At 39.3% G+C, this 20,126-nt stretch overlaps 1 protein-coding gene across 2 annotated transcripts in view; it reads right to left on the reverse strand.

Annotated features, from left to right (window-relative positions):
- Positions 1–20,126, reverse strand: part of LOC146323120 (E3 ubiquitin-protein ligase SH3RF3-like) — a 169,651-nt gene that overhangs the window by 6,110 nt on the left and 143,415 nt on the right. The window contains exons 8-9 of one of the 2 annotated variants that reach the window (XM_084725368.1): positions 15,017–15,342; positions 1,513–1,883 (exon numbers count right to left, since the gene is read on the reverse strand). In XM_084725368.1, coding sequence (XP_084581494.1) covers positions 1,513–1,883; positions 15,017–15,342 — 697 coding nt within the window. Of the gene's footprint in view, positions 1–1,512; positions 1,887–15,016; positions 15,343–20,126 lie in introns of both variants that reach the window. The other variant, XM_084725367.1, reaches the window with a different exon arrangement.

Here is a 20,126-nt window from a genome sequence, read left to right on the forward strand (position 1 = left end):
GCAGTGGCTGTTTTTCCAAACAGTTTCTGTGTTTTAACTAGCCACGCTAACAGTAGCGACTCAGATAGGCCTTCCACAAACATGGAACTAGCCTTGTTCTGGTTCATGCACCTAATATTTAACTATTTAGAGTATTTCAGTCAAAAATAGTTGGTTCCCAGCTGGAACCAAAAAAATAGTAGTTTTTCCTCCATAACCAAAGTGGGTGTGTCATATGCTACAGGTTATTGTGCATTGTGCCGCGCTCTCTGTTGATGACATCCTTGATTACAATGGTTCCTCTCAAAACTGGTGGGAACAGACTGGTTCACTAGATAGCACCAAGGGTCCAAGAATCAATAACTAGAGGCTCTCCTGTGTGTGCCTGCCTGCCTGCCTGCCTGCCTGCCTGCCAGCCTGCCAGCCAGCCACTACAAAGCCAAAGTCCTGCCAGTGAAGCAAAAACTAGTGTAAACTCCTGTGTGTCTTGATCAGCAGGTACTGCATTTAAAAATGAGCTCTGTTTCAGACTCCTACTCAAGAGCAGGGCTGTGGGAGGTGGTCCGCCCAACTCTGATTAGAGGTCATTAATCTTCTTTTATTATAAATCTCATGATGTAGAGCAGTCTCAAAGGGTCGACTCTTATCTCAGTGTTGGCCTTGCAAGACAGGATGATTTAAAACAGTGGGTGGAGTGTTTTGAGGTATTTTCAACCCATGAAATGCTGATTTTTATATAATTATTTAGAAATGTCAATACTAACACCAGCATTTAGAGCTGCAACCATGAATCTATTTTGATAATTTAATAATCAGTTTGAATCATTTCTTGTAATTTGTTTAAAAATAAAATCTATTTCTCGGATACCAGCTTTTTAAATGCGAATATTTTCTGGTTTTCTTTACTCACTTGTGACAAATAACCGAATATCTTTTGGGTTGTGGACAAAACAAAACATTTGAGAAACACTAATTGACATTTCATTTTATCGACCAAACAACTAGTCCACTAATTGAGAAAATAACTGACGGATTAATTGACAATGAAAATAATGGTTAGTTGCAGCCCTACCAGCACTGACATTTTTCACCACAGTACAGTAATATAATTTGGTTTACAGCTCAGACCTGTTTCAGTGTTTAATACCTCATAGAAAGGAGTAATCTCTATATTTACTTTGATTTATCATAAAATGACTATGATATGTCATCAGACATGAAGAAAGTGATAAGTTGAAATACTGACTTCTATGACATCAGTGCTACAGCTGCAGTGCCCCCCTTTGAAGTCTCTATTCTGGGCAGGGATGACTTTTACTGTTTGCCGGTTTCTCATTAATTAGAGTTCAAATTATTGCATATTAGTGTATCTTAAATAGAATTTCAACCTATTTAATATGCAGTCTATGGCTCCAACTCGTTATATGGACTGCTGTATTCATTTTTGCCCATGCAGTTGTCACGTACTGCTTTATTATATGTGTGTGCGTGTCTTACTTCTTTCAGTGTGGATGTGTGCGTACATATGCTCACCTCTCTCTGGACAGAGGTTTGGGTTCAGGCCGGAGGACCATCAGAGCGTTGCCGGCACGAGTTGCTGGGGGCGACCTGGGAAAATTGGTGTCCAGGGAACCAGACTTCCTGTGCAGAGGCTCCAGCCCTATGGCCCCCGCCATTTCACTCTCGATCGGACAGGAGCCGGCTCGCCCCTGCGATGCCATCGGGCAGGAACCTGAGCGGGCGTGGTGGTGATGGTGGTGAGGATGGTGGGCGGGGTCTGTGGCCACGGCGCCTTGGCCGGCCAGCGAAGGGTCATGTGTGGGCGGGGAGGAGGGAGGCGAGCGAGGTTTCTTCTTGGCTGCTGCCCCCGACAAGAGCTTTAATAAACCTCCTGCTTTCCTCTCCTTCTGAGGACGGACGGAGCGAGGGGAGAGGATAAGAGAAATGAAAGAAGAGAGGATGGAGGCACAGAGAGACAGAGACAACAAACAGAGATGCTGGTGAGATATACAGGAATATAGGTTTCATAAGGCCTATCTTGAAAAGTGACAAGATGGTAATGAAAGCAGTGTCTGTGTAAACAATACGTCTACAGAATATTTGTTTTTTCTTCTCTGAAGAAAGAGCACAAAGAGCACTCCATGCACATTAATAAAAAAAAAACTTTCATAAAACAAATAGAAAAATATTTTCCTTTTGACTCCATATGACAGCTGGCATAAACTTGCTAATGAAAGCACCATGGCTTCAGAAGTCGGACAGTAAAGCAAGGTGACCTGTTCTCCATTCAATAGTGTTATGAACAAAATCTCAAAATCAACATCACCTGTCCTGCCAGAGGACTAAGACCTTAAATGTCCTTAAAAAAACATCTGAAAACCACTTATTAGCTTTCTTTCCAAGAGTTAGATAAGAATATCAACACCACTCACATGTCTGTGTGCTGCGTATGAAGCTGGAGCCAGGAGATGATTAGCTTAGCTTAGCATAAAGACTTTGTGGTTTTTGAGGAAGTTGCATGCTGTAACTATGTCTTGACAAATAACAGTTTATTCATCCATCCAGTGCTTCTGTGCAGCATCTGTCGAGCTCACTGTGATTACAAGACTGTGGGAAGTCGGCGCTCCCAGCTGTTGCTACATGAGAAATAATTACAGCAGGTAGCTTCCTTCTGTTTGTGTATGCATTAAACAAACAAGATACAACGTGTCAATTAGTGAGATTTAGAGGTGCTGGTAGGTGGAGTTGTTAACTCTGGACAGAGGCAGGCCAGCTGTTTCCACCTGCTTCTGGTATTTATGCTCTGTGCATACTGCACAGGCATGAGAATATCAATCTTCTCATCAAACTCTGGCAAGAAAAACAGGGAAGAACTTTTTTTTTTTTTTTCCTTTAAACAAGTGCATATTGACACAGAATTTAAAGACTTCTAGGGCTTCCTAATCACAGGACACCAAAAACAAAATCAGTAATTGTAAATAATGTTGCCAGATTTGTGATCTCTAGGGCTGCAACTTAATAAGTATTTTTATTGTAGATTAATCTGTCAGTTATTTTCAAGATAATGATTAGTGGTTTAGTCTATAAAATGTCAGAAAATGGTGAAAAATAATGTCAAGGTCAACTTTATTGTCATATATAATAATGCAAAGTACAACATAGTGAGATTTAGTCACACTTTTACTTTTCCGGTTTGAGTGCTTTTGTCTTTTTTCTTTCTGTTCAGTGTTGCCAGATCTACGATAATTATAATATTTGTATGAAACTGTACGATGTAGAGTATAGGTAGAGGTATATATAGATAGAGCAGTGACACAGTCTGGGGATTTTTTGATTTCGAGATTTTCAAGATTTTGAGTCTCCATGTAACATGGTGTACATGACAAAGTTTTATCATTCAGTGTAGGATCCTGGCCTCTTTCCAGGTTGTTTCTGTATGTACGATAATTTTTGTTTAACAGTACTATATTGCTGTATTTTGCATCTGGTAATACTGTTCCTGTTGAGCATTCAGCAGCAGCTGGACTGCAGCTATCGGACTGAATTTAGTGGTACCTCTTCTGTGGATACAACTACAAGAATCGTTTCTAAACCAAAAACTTCAACACGTTTGAGAAGGAATGGATCTAAAATCTGAGAGAACTGAACCTTGGGGACCTAGATTAAAGTTTTCAGTGATGTTTCCCTCAGAAAAGCTAATAGCTAATACTGCTAATATTATTTATATTTCTCTGTCACATGTTAACTGACACTGGGGGCAGTGCCTGGGGGCCAACTGCAGTTCTGAGCCAGCATCATTGTGAGGGGAAGTTCCTGGAGAATTTACCTTCCAGTGTCTGCATCAGGGTTCAAACCCACGATTTTCTCGTTGTGAGCTGTAAATGCTAACCACTGTTCCGCCTATGTCTCTTTTTGTCCACAACCCCAAAATATTCAGTTTACTGTCATATAGGCAGAGGTGTGAGTAAGTCGCACATGTGCAAATCGCAGGCAAGTTTGAAGGACTACAGACACCACCGTTTTAGGTTGTAAAGCTTCCTGAGCAGCAAAATAATGAGAAAAATTATCAAAATAGTTGGTGATTAATTCAGTAGTTGATAACTAATTGATTATTTGTTGCAGCTTGAGTGATTTTTCTGCCAAACTGTTTTAAAACAGAATTTTTGAGTCTTTTAGATCTAGACATTGTCATAACAATGTCATGTGGGTTATTTTCTATGAGTAAAACAGATCAACTAGGTCAGCCATCTCATCAGAATAAAAAAGTCTCCTCTCTGTCCATCTGTTCACTCAAAGCTAAGAAAGAAGAAAACAAGGATGGTGAGAATAATAACTGCTCTGACGACAACAACAGAATGTTCACAATATGAATGCCTGTGCTTTAAACAGAAAAGTAGCCATCAAAGTGGTTGATCCTTCAAGCTGAATGCATGTTTGTCCGCTGCGATGGTCTTGAGAATCTATATCGACTTCTTAATGGCACCTGTAAAGGCAGATTCGTGTTTTTCCAGTCATGCTTTATTCATGCTCGATTATGGAAGAGCTTTACAATACTGTCCATCCAGCCAAACTCTGTGTGATACCTAGAGGACAAAACAGCTTTGTGTCTTTTTCTCTCAGTTGTGGATCAATACTGAGCATGCCTCAGCATAATTACATTTTTTTGTAGATGCATGAAGCTTCCATATCAACTCTGTCTCCTCCTCAGCCATCTGGTTCCTTTATACTTGGGCGGCTGGCTCAACCAGAACTGTTTGTTTTTTTACATTCATTTTCCATCAAATATTGTCTGTCATGGGAGCAGCATGGCGTTGTAAATATGGAGGTATTATATGGAATGGTGAACTCAGAATACTCGCTGTTCTGTTATTTATCAAAAAAAGGTGATTTTTGTGATTTTGCACTCAAATTTGGATTAAAGATAGCCAGGACAGCAGCAGAGAGAGGAAGATGTGGTTGTTAAATGAACATAAAGCACCAAAGAGCATGAAAGAGAAAAACCAGACCATTGAAGAGAGCTGTTGACCACAGCAGCCTCCTCCAAAATTCATTTATCAAACAAGAGAGTAACTAATTAAACTCTCTGCTTCCAGGAGAGGTGTTAGAGAATAGCTGGTTAAAAGCTGAGATCTGTAACTTCATGACATCCAAACTACAACAAACATGAAAAATATGATCAAGATTTCACAGCAGCAGCATGGAAAAACATTTGCAGCCACACTGCAGGCAGACTTTTTAGTGATAGCACACTCCATCACACAGACGGGTGCGAGGACAATAAACTGAAAACACATTTCAACTTAAATGGAGCGCCAAGCACAAAAGGCGCTGCAGCTGAGGATGCAGACAAATATTTCAGGGACAGTCGGTAGGACTGAGACCAAAATACTGAATCTGCGAACATCAGCTGTGTCTCTATTCAGCAACAGGTTTTAAATGAACTAGCTTTGCAACACAATCAACAGGATATTCATTCTTTTTTTGAGGCGTTTACTTAAAACTGGATCTAGACCACACTTAACACAGTCACCTAACATATAGCCAGCAAGAAAACTCAAAGCAAAAACTGTCCAACTGTCCTATAATAGTGGAATCAGAAGAGGGACATCTTCACCTTCAAAACATTTCATCGCCAGCATGAAACCAAGTTCTAATTCTCTGTCAAATACAGAAATGAGACAAAATACAAAAAAAAGATCTGAAACAATATTTACCAGTTAGATTCAAATCAAACAAATTACATTTATAGGAAGATTAGGTGCCACATGACCAAACTACAGTGTGTTTTTCATCTGAGTATGTGGGAATATACAAACTTCATTTCCAAAATAGCTGGGACACTGTGTAAAATTTCCCTTGTTTGTTTCCCTTGTTTTACCGCTGCCTGGACCAGATCTCTCGTTATCACAGGCCCTGGTAGTATCGTGTCATTCCCAGGCACTGATGGGACATCTGCAAACCCTGATGTATTTTATGTCAGAGTGACAGGCTGTTTACCGAACGTTTACTGGCCCCAAACTAACTGACAACGTGTTAGAGAAACAGCACAAATCATTACATTAGCCCCCAGCCTCAGAGGACAGACGAGTTGAGTGGAAAGTTTATTTTTGATGACAACATGTTTGTGGATTTTACTCCGCCTGACTGCTTTCTTAACAAGCGCCTGCCATGCGTATGTGTGTGTTGCTGCTGTGTGTAAATGGGTTTCTCTCTTCCCCTGTGGTTGTGTGTGTGAGGCAGGGGTGGGTGGGGTGTCGTCTTTGAATAATTGTTGAATGTTGCCTAGTGAATATCAAATAGCATTCTGGCTTGAAATGCCCATCCCTGTTCAGAATCAGTGCATATTTATAAAAACAACAAAACCAGTTTATCAGTTTGAACATTAAATATCTTGTTTTTATATCGTTCTCAACTGAACAGAGTTCAAAAGGGATTAGCAAATCATTGTCTTCTGGTTTTTATTCATATTTTACACAGCGTTCCAAATTTTTTGGAATTGGGGTTGTACAGTAAACACCATCCTATCAGTTTAAAATCAGGAAATTCCAGAGAAACGCTCATTTTCACAGATTTTCTGTTCTCAGATTTTTGTTTGTCACTTGTTTCTGTGTTTGTGAGCTCTCAGCCTTCACCACCTGCTCTTCTAAAGCCTTTTTTGTTTTCTTTGTGTGAATCACAGTTGCTCACATTGTAAGTGTAAAACTTGTAACCTTGGAAGAAAACCTCTTTGCAGTCTTAGTTGATAATGATTCTCTCATGAATGGTTTCTCTAAAACTTAGTCATTAAACATGTTTACAGTTTACATTTGATGAATACTGTACAGACCATTACAATCTCTGAACCAACAGTAACCTTGGATGGTTCGATGTATTTTCAGTTTTCGATCCATGTTTTTTACTCACTTAGTCTTCTACTGCCAGCTGATGCTGCTGAAAAGCTTCAGTCTTTGCAGATGGCTCCATAATACTGTCGACTACTGAACCAAGCTGGAAGACAAGCTGTCTGTGCTTCATAACTAGACGTTTTCTTGAAGAAATGGCCCAGTACGAGGGCTCTGCAATATATTGATATGAGACTAGATATCATCTTAGATTTTGGATATTGTTATATTATCAGTGTTGTCATTTCCTGATTTTCAAAGCTGCATTACATTAACGTGATGTCTTTTTCTGAAACTGCCAGACTGTTCTAGGTGTCTTTACCCACTTAGTCAACATATCCACATTACTGATTATTATTTATCAAAAATTTCATTGTGTTAATATTTTGTGAACACACCAACAGTCATCCCAACAGTAGTGTCACAGTATTGATGTATTTGGTAAAATATATCATATCATATTATATGTTTGTACTTTCTGAGAATCCACAGTGTGTTATTTTAGAGAAAATGTGTATATTGAGATATATATTGTATTTTGTGTCATAGCCTGAAACATAAGCCATATTGTCCAGCCCTATACAGTAAAGCAACCTTTGGTTTTGGGCTGCAGCTAACAAGTATTTAAATGATTATTTAATCCATTTATTGTTTTTTTTGTTTAATCAATTAATTGTGAAAAATCACCCATTGTAAACTGTGAAAGAACAATGCAACGTTGTAAATTAGCTTGCTTTGTCTGACAAACGGAAAATCCTGAAAATATTCAATTTACGAACACGGAAAACACAAAAGAGCAGCATACCCCTTTGTTTAAGAGTTTTTAAAGAGTTTTTAAATGAGCAAATGCTTGATATTTTGGTAACAATTCTTCTAAAAAGTCAAACAATTTTCTGAATTGTTTTCTAATTAATTTTTCTGTTGATAAAGTGATTGATTAATTGTGCTCTGCTTAAAATATTGACAAAGTCATACACATACAGTTTAGGCAATTAGAAACGTTCTTTGTTAATAATCTAAACTTTAAACACAATGGGACCAAACAGCAGAATATTTGACTGCTGGGGTTTCACAGGGCTTTCCACAATTTCATAGAAATATAACAACACAAAGAATTCTCCACTAAACACACTAAACTTTAAATTCCGTCATTAAACTGCCAAGTCTACTCCTTAGTTTTTGCATTGCAATATGTAATCTCCTTATTTACTTTTCAAATCATAATACAGTACTGAGTAGGCCGACAATTTGAATAAATATTCAGACCTTTCATCTGCATTTTTTTAGCCAGTAAGCTTTCTGATCGCAAACGGGCCAATGAGAGTCATGACATATGGACGGGAAAAAATGCTGCAGCAGGTTCATGTTTGGAGAGGTGACCATGACCGCTGAGCAGAACAATGCAGGAGTTGAGAGCAATTTAGACTGAAGATTGACAGAACGCCCTCTCATTTGAATGTTTGCTACTGATAATACAATAGGTACTTTAACTTAATATGTTTTTAACGCCAGTATTTTTATGTGTAGCTGAGTCATACTTCACTAATTAAACACAAGTGACAAAATACTGTTGCACTATCTGATCAAAATCAATTAATTAAAAAGGAAAGCAACAGCGATTCATAATCCTAATGAGCAGTGTTAGTATAGAGGTGGTACAGCACAGAAAAAAGTGCTTACAAAGCAAGAGGCTGTATAAACACTTTGACTCAGCATATCCACTATAGAAAACGAACAGGACCCTAAATACCAGCTCTTTAGAGATATGCATTTAAATACCAAGACCTCCGTATTTCTCACATAATGTAAGCATGTGTCACCTTTTGTTTTGGTCAATTAGTTTCATATGATACCAGCATCTTTAAAAATGAACCTGCTACAGCCTGAAAGATGGAAAAATGTAACACTCACATGCATAAGTACAAACAAGTGCACAATCTCCTCCAGGCCTCGCCCTGGTGGAGATAATGATGTCATATATGCTATATATAAGATGTATCTATAAGGGACAATTTATACCCAGATTAGATCTGGATACACCTATAGGAGGATTGTGGCAAAAACTCTAAGTGGAAATTTAGCAAAATAATGGGCGCTGGGTTAGTAAGACCCTCCAAAATGGGTATAAGACATGAAAATATAATTTGAAAATGTATTTAAGTGGAAAGACTGATCCTGATAACAGGAAAAGACACCAAATATGTTGGATAGGTGTAGATTTATCCTTAAATGTTAACACCATTTTACCCAGACAGCGTCACTCTAAAATATTGAAGCTTTGCTTTTCACCTTGAAAAAGCTATGTACCACTAAATCCATGAAGTTATACTTTAAATATATGATGCAAGAGCGTAATTGGACCGATTAAAAACTATGAAACATTACTATTGCAAATGCTCCTGGCTTGGTCCCTTTTTTGAGTTAGACTGGCCAGACTAATACGTCACATTTATATGAACGTAACAACGCTCACTGTCTGGAGTGTGCACCAGCTGAAATATGCACAAATAAAATGTCTGACAGCTTTGGAAACATTAGATTTCCTTCTTGTTGTGCAAAAAGCTTGTAGTTTAGGAGAGGGAGGAGAAGAAAGATGAGTAGAAGGGGAGAAAATGGTGGGATATAGAGGGAGACTCAGAGAGGGAAAGCTGAGGTGAGGAAAGAGGATGGAGAGACAAAACGATAGGAGGGAAGACAGAAAACAGAGGGATGCAGGAAAAGAAAGAGGGATGTGGAGTTGAAAGCAGCAGAAAAAAGTGAATAATCACTCCCTCTCCTCTCTCATCTGCAGGCTTAAAGGCTTAATCTGCCTCCTGTGAGTGTGTGTGCTTGCCTGTGTGTGTGTGTGTGTGTCTGTGTACACAAGTGAGTCAAACTGGTGCTGTTGTTCCAAAATGAACCACCAGATGGGAGCACACACTCACAATTTAATCTGTCATGCAAGCTGAGACTAATTTAGTGTTGGAGGGGTGCCTTGCTCTGCAGCACATTGGCAGGATGATGAAACTGAACTGAATCTGTAGTGGTTTCTTTCTTCTTCTCTGTTCCTTTTAGGTGAGAGGAATGATGCTCTGCGCAGCAGTTCCTGTCCGCCCACCAAGCTAATTACTCTATAATTTCCTCACCCACACTCAACACTTTTTAAATGTTCTTCAGGTAAATTATGTGACAGAAAGAAATGTAGAAATCCAAAGAAAAACCCAAGAGTGAAATGAGGACACAGGCTAAATGTACTAATCAGTGAATCATGTTAACTCCATGTTCGGTTTGGTGTCTAAAACAAAGAATGTCTCAGTTGTATTCCAAGCCTGAGAAACCAGTTTTTCAGGTTTTAATGACAGTTAAGCCATATTATGCATTAAACTGTCTAAAAACACTACAAACATAAGTTTGGTACCTGGCAGAACCTCGGATAACTTTCTCTTTCCTGTGTCCTGTACTTAGATATGCTATATACTAAACGCATCTGTTGAAAAGAAAACCAAATTTTGGAAGATGGTTAGATGTGGCTGGGGACCTGTAAAAGTCACATATATATGTAGCCACATCTTAAGTTAACTAAAGTTAGGTAAACACTAGCTAACTTACAAGTGAATAATTTCTGTAGATTAGCTAGCTAGTTAACTAGCTAGCATTTTGCTAACATTAGCTATCAGATGTAACTAGCTAGCTAAAGATTAATATAGATGAGCTAGCTAGTGAGCCAAAGTACAAATGGTGTTTGTCAATTTAAAAGTTACAAGTCAAGAAAGGTGCAGTTTGTCATAAAACTGTTGAAAGTGTAAGAATATGAATATATGTAAATAAACAGAACTCTGTCTCACAGCCAGTCTCAGGGATCAGGTGCTGGTTGGTCACAGGAACATCTCAGGTAAAATCATCAATATAAACCACCACACACTGAGCTGAGTTACCGTCAAGGTTCCAATCAAGGCTGAGTGAACCTGAAGAAGCCACAGGCCAAACACGTTGTCTGCTCCTAATAAAATCACGGTAACTCAGTACAGTGTGACGTGGTTTATGCTGATGATTTTACCTGAGATGATTATATATAATTAGAAACACTACACCCCCAGAAGTCATGTAAGTGACGTCAAGGCGTTATCCCTCCAAAAGCTAATGTTAACTGTCCAGCTGATAAAAGGAACAGGAGTTCCTGGGAAAAAAAACAATTAATTTAAGTTAACATTACAAGGGACAGTGATGTTGGTGTTGGTGATGTATACTGTGCGTGATGAGACATGTAGTTCACTGAGCTAATCACCAGCTAACTGGAATTTTGGTCTCAATTTATGTAGATTAGCTCATTAGTTAGCTGGTGTTTAGCTAACATTAGTTAACTTATGATGTGACTATGCAGATTATAAGTACCCCAGCAAAACTTTTTAACCATTTTCAGAATTTGGTTTTCTTTTCAGCATAGATGAGCCAAGCAGATATCATATCTAAGCACAGGTTCCAAAAAGGGGCAGGACATAGACATTTTCTGGACCTGCATTTCTGACAGCCATTTATTTGGCAGCTGCTCTGCCTGCAAAGGCTTCTTGGTAACGGTCTACAATCACATCTCAATGTCCAATGCGATACGTGTCTGTAATGCTGGCTGGGCTCAAGACAGTGTGACAGTGTGTCGAACAGAGATTATCCTAACTGTGCCTGCCAGACAGTTATCATAGCTGCTTCATCATTTCCTCTGTAACAAAGGCTGACTCTGTGCCGCCTCGTCGCCACCCTGACTTCAAACCTGATGTTCCTGCTCTGCTGAGCTCAAAGAGACAAAGGTGAGTGCTGCCTATGAGGGTCAGAATAATATGACGATTTTAATATGAGTATTTTGGGATTGAGACTGATAGTAGTTGTGTTTTTTGCCAATACCGAGTTTCTTTAAATGTGATCTATTGAGCTACCCAGCCCAAAAACTGAGAAGTATTCTGGTTTTCCCCCAGAATTTTAATCTTGTGAGAGCATAAAAAGAATTTGAAAAAGCATTTAAATCATAATTGGATGCTAAAACTGCAGCAAAATCCATATTGAGAGGTGGGTTCGGGTTGAGCAGCAGCTCATTAAAGCTGAGTGAGACAGGTCATCACTTAGATTTATAGGCAGCTGTTAAAAATCACTCCAAAACAAATGAAAATGACTTAAAAAGACCAGCGTGTAAGATTTAGCAACAATGAGCTTGCTGATTGCAAGCACTTGAGGACAATGTGAAAGTTCATATGTAGAGTCTGTGTTTTCTTTTATCCGTTTTGGGCGTCTGTAGAAACAAGGGATGTCACAAGAACCAATACTAAGGTATCAAGTTGATGCCAATATTGAAAATGTAGCGGCACTTTTTTTTTTCTTTTAAAGTTGGTACCAAAGATGTAATTCTTCTGAGAATGTCAGGGACAGCATATGTGCTGAAGTCTGCCGTTAAATGCCACAGGAAGAAGAAAAACACCGACTGGCACTGATCAACAACAAGTGTAAAATAGCGCCATGTGCATCTGCAGCCACACCTCTGCTTCGACTCGTTGAAAAGAAATAGTAATGCACGGGTCGGGTTGTAGGGCAACCTGTGGGCGGGTTCAGGTTAACTTTCTATGAAATACCACATGTTTCTATGGGTGTGCCAAGTGACTATGCAGTGGTCAGAGTGAGTATTAATGACTCCCACAAACACTGTGTCCAGTAGTCCTCCTTCCACCTTCTTTCACCCCTCTCTGTCTCCCTCTCTTTCAAACACACATCCTGGCTGCAGCGGTGCACACAGCAACACATCCAGTACGCTCTGTCAGCTCAGCTGATTGGTGCTCACAGCGTGACAAAATAGTTAAGATCCTGAAACCGTGGACTCAAGAGGAACACAATTAGGAACAATTTGTCTGTTCATAGCCATGATCTTCCCACTACAGTTTGCAGGGGGAAAAACTAGGCACTCTGACAGCGGCTCTGTGTTTCCAGCTGCAGGATTGTGCTACACGTGACATGACCCTGACAATTATGCTATAATGTCTGAAGTTGATGTGATTTGCGGGTCAGGCTGAGTGCGGGTCGTTGATTAGCGCATATTTTTGCAAGAGCAGAAATCACTTTTGTATTACTTTCCAGACATGCCTCCCTGACAGTGATTTGCTTCGGGCTCATTAAAACGCCCCCTCAATCTTTTGTCCTAGTATTTAGAAGAGTTTTTGTTTCAGGTCAAAAAGAAAAACAACAATGACTGAATTTTATCATTGCTTTTGTTTTTTACCATGGTATTGAATTGGGTGTCAAGAGTCGTGGAAATCACTGGTTTTGGAATCGACTACTATATTTCTGGTGTTGTGACATCCCAAGTAGAAACATGGTGGCGCAACATTTAAGATCGCCTGTCCCTCCTCTAGATATAAATGGCAAAAATACAGTGATTCTTACTTTTTGGTGATTCTACACTAATGAAAATATACTTATGGTTATTATATTCAATTTTGCCATATTCTTTCAATAAACCCCTGTAAATTGTACACACTGGACCGTTTAAAAAACAAACAAAAAAACATTTTCTGCTTAAAATGGGAGCATTCTTCAATATCAGACTGACATGAAACATCCGAGTGATACAGTGCGTTAACTATCTTGTCCCAACCTTTATGAGATATATTCAGTATATGAGTTACAATCCTAAATCGGAGTTCAAGCCATCCTTAAGTGTAACGATGTAAACAAGGCCTCTGCCTGCTGTTCCATAGTCAATGAGCTGTTTGTCAGCTAGCCATAGATTAGCTGTCCCAGACAGTGGAGCCAACAGTGAAACAAATGGAGCTGAGACAGATGCGAGCCTTTGGTGCCATCCCTCACTGTCAGCTCGGCCCGATTTAACATCCACAGCTCTAACACCGCACATCTCACAACATATAAGACGGCATTCAGCATTTGTGCCAGCTGCCTGAGTGAATGACACTCACCGAGGTAGGAGACGAATGCTGGCACATCACATCACACCTGGCGTGGTGTTAAAAGTTAATTACAGTATATATAGAATGAGGTTTTTTTTTTTTACAGGATGACTAAAACGTCAAAGGAAGTGGAAGTGGCAGTGCGTGTTTTTTCATCTTGCACTTATTACCTGTGTGGTCTGAAAACAAGAGGGATTGTGTTCTCTTAATGGAGGTGTGGACTCAAAACACACAGTCAATATTTGGTTTGCTGTATTGAATTCCCTGCTCTAACAAAACAGCTGCCTGAGTGTAGACATCTTTATCAACGAAGACGGTCAGATTTAGAGCAGAAATTATCAATCAATTACAACTTACAGAAAATTAATCAGCAACCATTGTGATAATCAATTAATTGTCTATATGTATCTTTTTTTAAAGCGCAAATACCAAATGTTCCATAGTTTTAGCTGCTCAGTTGTGAGGAGTTTGTCTTTGTCTTATGTGGCAGTAAATCAATACATTTTGGATTTTGAAGTGTTGATCAAACAAAAGACGCTATTTGAAGAACTCAGGATGGGATTTAGAAAATAAAAACAGCCATGTAACAGGCTTTTTTTCGCTATTTTCTGACATTTTAGAAAATAATACACAGATTAAAGGGATAGTTTGAATTATTTAAAATGGGGTTGTATGATGTACTAATCAGGCCTTTTTTTTAAAAAAGGAGTTAAAATACATTTTGCTGCTGGCCGTGGCTACAGTAGTTCATAGCTTCCCTGCTGTTAGCTTTTCCAATGCGCTGACTGCTGATGCTGCAAAAAATAAGTCAATCTATTGATGAATTGCAATTTTATCAATTAAACATTTTGAGCCTTTTTAAAGGTATAATATGTATCCGTTTCCTAAAAAACAGGGCTGAGCAATACGGGGAAAACACTGTGATTATTTTCACCGATATTGCAATACACGATGTGATTGGTAGGAATAATCAATGTGGCATCAAAATGTTCATTTTCATTAAAAAAAACTATTAATATATTGGGGTCTCCATTAAACAAACATGTTTTCTTATATCTGTACACCAGAGCATCTCTTCAGCGCTACACTTCTTCATCATAATTCTGTTTTGTCAAACATTTTTTCCTTCTGCAAAAAGTTGCATGGTTCTGCATGTTTCACGTTATGATTGTTGAATGTTGGTGCAAAATGTCATACTTTACAACAAGCCAATGATTGTATGAGGATGAGACTCACCTTCTCTGCTTTAGGTACGAGGGCGCCCTGAGTGGGGGCGTGGGAGGGGCCCGGCAATGGTGGCTGCAGAGGACTGGCTGGCTCCCCGTTGAGGTGCACCGCTGACACGTTAGGAGGCGTGAGGCAGGACAGAGGGGAGGAGAGGGGCAGGAGGGGCCGCGAAGCCGGAGAAGAGAGGGGCGAAGGCCCTAAGCTGGGTCCTGGAGACACCATGGAGAGAGGACGACCCGACTGGCCGGGGCAGCGTGAGGGGGAGGAACTCTGAGGACGCAGGGGGGAGATAGCCACCGTGGGGCGCTCTGGGCTTCCAGCAGGTGGACTGTGGACTAAAACAGACACAAACACGTGTTATCACTGTATACTTGTGAGAGCCTTTTAAAGGGATAGTTTGGATTATTTGAAGTGGGGTTACATGAGGAACTTATCCATGGTCAGTGTATTATCTGCAGTAGATGGCAGTCAGCATTTCCTACAGTTTGGAGGAATAGAGAAGAGAACCAGCACAGAAGCTAAGCAGTGTACTGCTGTGGCCCGGGTCAATAGGAATATGTATTTTAAACACTTAAAAAAGGTCCATCTAAAAAAACTCAAGGTCACTTTTAGTGCATGCTGTGTTTAGAATATTTTCACCACTTTACTTTGCCTTCAGACAGGCTTTTCTGATAGGAAACCACTGTTAAAGAAGCCAAATATTGCTGTTTCTTTCGCTCAACCAAATCCATTGGCAGAATCAGTCATTTTACCTTGCAGAGTGTGGATGTTACTGTTCTACTGCTGCCTCTATCTAGTAGTTTGCAAGTGTTATTGTGTGACTTTGTTGAATCCAAATTAACCTTTTAAAACAAAAAAGTCACTCAATAATACACTGACTATTGATAAATACCTCACACAACCCCTCATGTAATAATCTGAATATCCCTCTAATGCAGCCATCAATCATTACTAGTTCAAGCAAGGGAATGTGGTTTGTGAGTTTAACTCAGTGATCTTCTTACTCAATATCCAAGGAGAGAATTAGTATGAAAATAATCAGTGTCTCTGGTATGTGGGTTTGTCTAGTCTACCTGCTCCTGTATGAACACACAGTATGTTCACAGCTCTCACTGACAGGCAATTAACACTGTTATTAAACAAATTCACTTTCAAAGACAGATGATCCCTGCTTCCTACAAGGTGTGTACCCACTAATGATTTGTTTTGCCAACGTTAGATTAGTCTAATGTCTATCTTTATATAGTGGGTCATGCAAAATGCAATTACTTGACACACTGTTCTGCTTACGTCTTAAAGGCTTAACATAGCATAACAGTGGTAAAGGCTGTTAAAGGAAGGGAAATGCTAGAGCAAGCAAGCAAGTTATTTATATAACACATTTCATGCACAGGGGAAATTCAATGTGCTTCACATGGATAAAACAAAAGGAACATCCATACAATAATAAATATAATTAGAATTTTGGCACAAAATGCATAAAATAGTAATTAAAAAGAGAGTCATTAAAAGATAACTAATATGAAAGAAAATAAAAAGAACATTACAATAGAATGAAAGTGTAGTGAAAGTGCTTTCAGTTAGTGATACAGTAGGTGAACACAATAACAAAATTACAAATTACTTATTTAAAAGTGTGGAGTTTAAGAGTCTTCAGTTCACCTCATTTGCACATCTTTGGTCTGACTAAAATGCACAAACACAAGGAGAACAAGGAGGTCCAAAATTCAAACCATCCTGCTAAAAATATGAAAGAATAGAAGATACTGTGAATAATCTAAACCGTGAGCAGAAATCTGTATTATATTTACTGCGATAAATCATAAAATGTCCATGATATGTCATCAGAGATCAACGAAACATGCTAAGTTAAAAAAATTAAACGCTTCAACTGTTTGCCCATTTCACGTTAATTAGAGTTCAAATTAATGCCGAATGTTCGCCGTATGAGCAAGTATCTGTTTATGAGTCATAAGAAGTCCGTAAGAAACTTTTAGAAGAAGTAGATGTTTAGAACGGTGAAACTGAGGAATATGTTAATGGAGTCTGGCAGGCAGTCACTGAAGTCGAAGTCCAGAGTGTGTAATTTCAGAGCAGTGGGCTTTTGTTTTCAGAATAACAGGCTTAACTTTACTCTGACAGATGATTGACAGATACAAACAGTTGATCAGCTTTCAGTGTAGGACTCTTTGTCACTTGTTATTGTCAATTTACAATGCTGCACTCAACTTGCGCTCCTGCAGTGTTCCTGCAGCCTGCCTGAGCTTCCTCAAGTCTGGGGAGGAGGGGGCAGGGGGAAACCATTTCATTCAACCATAGACTGTATATTAAATAGAATTTCAACCTATTTACTAAATAGTCTATGGCTCCAACTCACTATTTGGACTGCAGTATTCATTTTTGGACATGCAATTGTTACATATTGCTCCTTTAACTCAGGACCCTAATTCTGAAAAAATCCCCTTATAGAAATAAAAACAGGCTGTGATGTCCTGAGTTTGGAGCACTTTTCTTAGGCTTTAATTTGTATGAGGACATTTGGTGCTCATGAGGATAAAAGTACACAGAAATACACACCCACATAAGCATACAGGCATGCACATGCACTCACATAAACACGCACGCGCACACACACACACACACACAGGATTGCTAGCCACCTGCTCTTCTACACTGCAGTGCTCAGGCAGAAATCCATAGAGAGGCGCGCTGGTCATGTGATAAAACCACTAAACGCCACAACTATGCACATACTTTATTTTGTAATGGAGACCAGATGTGTGTGTTTGTGTGTGTGTGTGTGTGTGTGTGTGTGTGTGTGTGTGTATGTGTGTGTGTGTGTGTATGTGTGTGTGAGAGAGAGAAAGAGGGAGAGAAAAACAGAGGGAGCAAAGGAACGAGGTGGACGGAGAGAAGCAATAAGCTCTCTGTCATTACGCCTCCATAAAACAAAAAGCACAGTGATGTCATTCAGCTGTGTGTTTGTGAATCTGTGTTCACTTGTGTGTGTGTATGTACGTGGGAGAGCACATGTCTGTGTGTGTCTCTGTGTGCGTGTGTGTGTTATTCTTGGCAGTCTTCTCACAGTGTGTACTCTTCAGCCTCCCAAAAAGAAACCTTCGCCATTATTTTCTCAGAGGGAGAAAGAAAAGGTACAAAGAGAAGGAGAGAACAGGGAGCAGCGGAGATGAATGTTCTGTGAGTGGAGAACAAGGCCGAGATGATGTAGGCAGGTGTGTGTGTGTGTGTGTGTGTGTGTGTGTGTGCGCGCGTGTGTGTGTGTTGGTGAGAACTGTGTTTGAGTGTGTGTGTGGCAGATACAGACAGTAAAATTTTAGAAATAAGGGTTCCAAAAGGGAACCATTTGCTTCTACAGAACCCTTTTTGAAGAAAGGATTTGACAAGTGTTCTTTGTAAGACTAAGTGTTACATGAAGAACGCTTGTTCATCCAAAAGAAAGACAGAGTTCTTCAAGTACTGTTGAAATACTTGAAGAACTCTTTTGTCAGGGGTTCATCAAGGGTTAGAACCTCCTTAGGGTTTTTCTAAATAAAGCCCTTGGAACACAAAAGCATTCTCCATAGAAGTCCTTTGTTTGGTTCTAGATGAAACCATTGCAATTTAAAAAGGTTCTCAGTGGAACACTCTGAATGTGTTCTAGATAAAACCTTTGGAATATAAAAAGCATCCTCTGTTTAACCCCCTGCCTGTGTTCTGGATAAAGCCCTTGGATTATAAAAAATGTTCTCAGTAGAACCCCCTAAGTATGTTCTAGATAAAACCCCTGGATTATTAAAAAGCTTCTCAGTAGAACCTTCTGAGTGGGTTCTAGATAAGACCCTTAGGATATAAAAAGGTTCTCCATAGAACCTCCTTGGTGTGTTCTAAACCCTTGAGACCTAGGGAAAGTTCTGAGTGGAACTATTACACTATACAAGGGTTCTGTATAGAATATCTTACAGGGGGTTCTGGGTTAAACCATTCACAGATGGTTCTAGGTATAATTCTTTATAAGTCTAACCCTTTATAAAAGGTTTTACCAGGAACTTAATAGCCAAAGAACCCTACATGGTTCTAGTCATCACCTTTATTTCTCAGAGTGTACTGTTGTGCGATCAGAGCTCATTGTAATGTCTCGTTTGTGTACCGTATGTGCACAGTTTGTATGTTTGATGCATGTTGTTACGCTGCAATTGTGCTAAATTGTTGCAATTATTCTGCTGAGTGGTACAGTATGTTCTTGTGACTGTTCTGCACTTGCGGCTTGTGTTCAGTGATGATTCACTGGGTTCATATAGTGCAGAAGGAAGTCAGTGTGTGTAGTGATGTCTGCTTTAACAGCAGTATTAAAGGGCTTCACATCCAGTCTCATACATGACACACACACAAACACACTGGCAGGGAACATTTTCTCTCTCATATGTTGATGTATTTAATATACGCAAAAACATTTTTTTTTTTCAATGCAAAAGTGTTCTCAGCATGATGGCTCTTTGGTAACAGCCTCACAGCAAGAACATCCCAGCTCTGCGGGTTCTTTCTGTGTGGAGTTTGCATGTTCTTCTCTGCTCTGTGTGCTTTCCCCAACAGTCAAAAGACATGCAGGTTAGAGCTTACGGGGGTTTAAGTCACTGACAATATAATTACAACATCCCGGGCTCGAGTTACATGTCATCCCCTATCTTTGTCCAAAAGCAGCCTCTCTAATCATTAGAAGATTGTTAAAAAACACACTAACACAGCAGGACAACACAATAAAGAAATCACCTGGAAAGCTCACAATGCTCCACGTGATTTAAAAGGTAATATAGCCTACAGGAATTGGTAAAGGTACGAGTTATGGGTGTAACGATACATTGATCTGGACTGATCTATCGATTGAATGTTCAGCAATCCAATATCTTTGATACAAACAGAAAATATCGATCTATACTGTCATCTGCATCTTTATTTTGAAAATCACATGGCATGTCTGTGTCACAAAGACTTCAGTCCTAAAAATGTTTAATCATAATTTAGTTGCTTTTGTTGTGAATGTATCAAATCAAAATCAAATTTTGGAAGACTGTGATATAATCAAATATCATTGTTGTTCAAAGTATTGATATTACTGTACATC

Source organism: Lutjanus erythropterus, chromosome 8 (genome assembly GCF_056507025.1).
Source record: "Lutjanus erythropterus isolate fLutEry1 chromosome 8, fLutEry1.hap2, whole genome shotgun sequence".
NCBI classification, from domain to species: Eukaryota; Metazoa; Chordata; class Actinopteri; order Lutjaniformes; family Lutjanidae; genus Lutjanus; species Lutjanus erythropterus.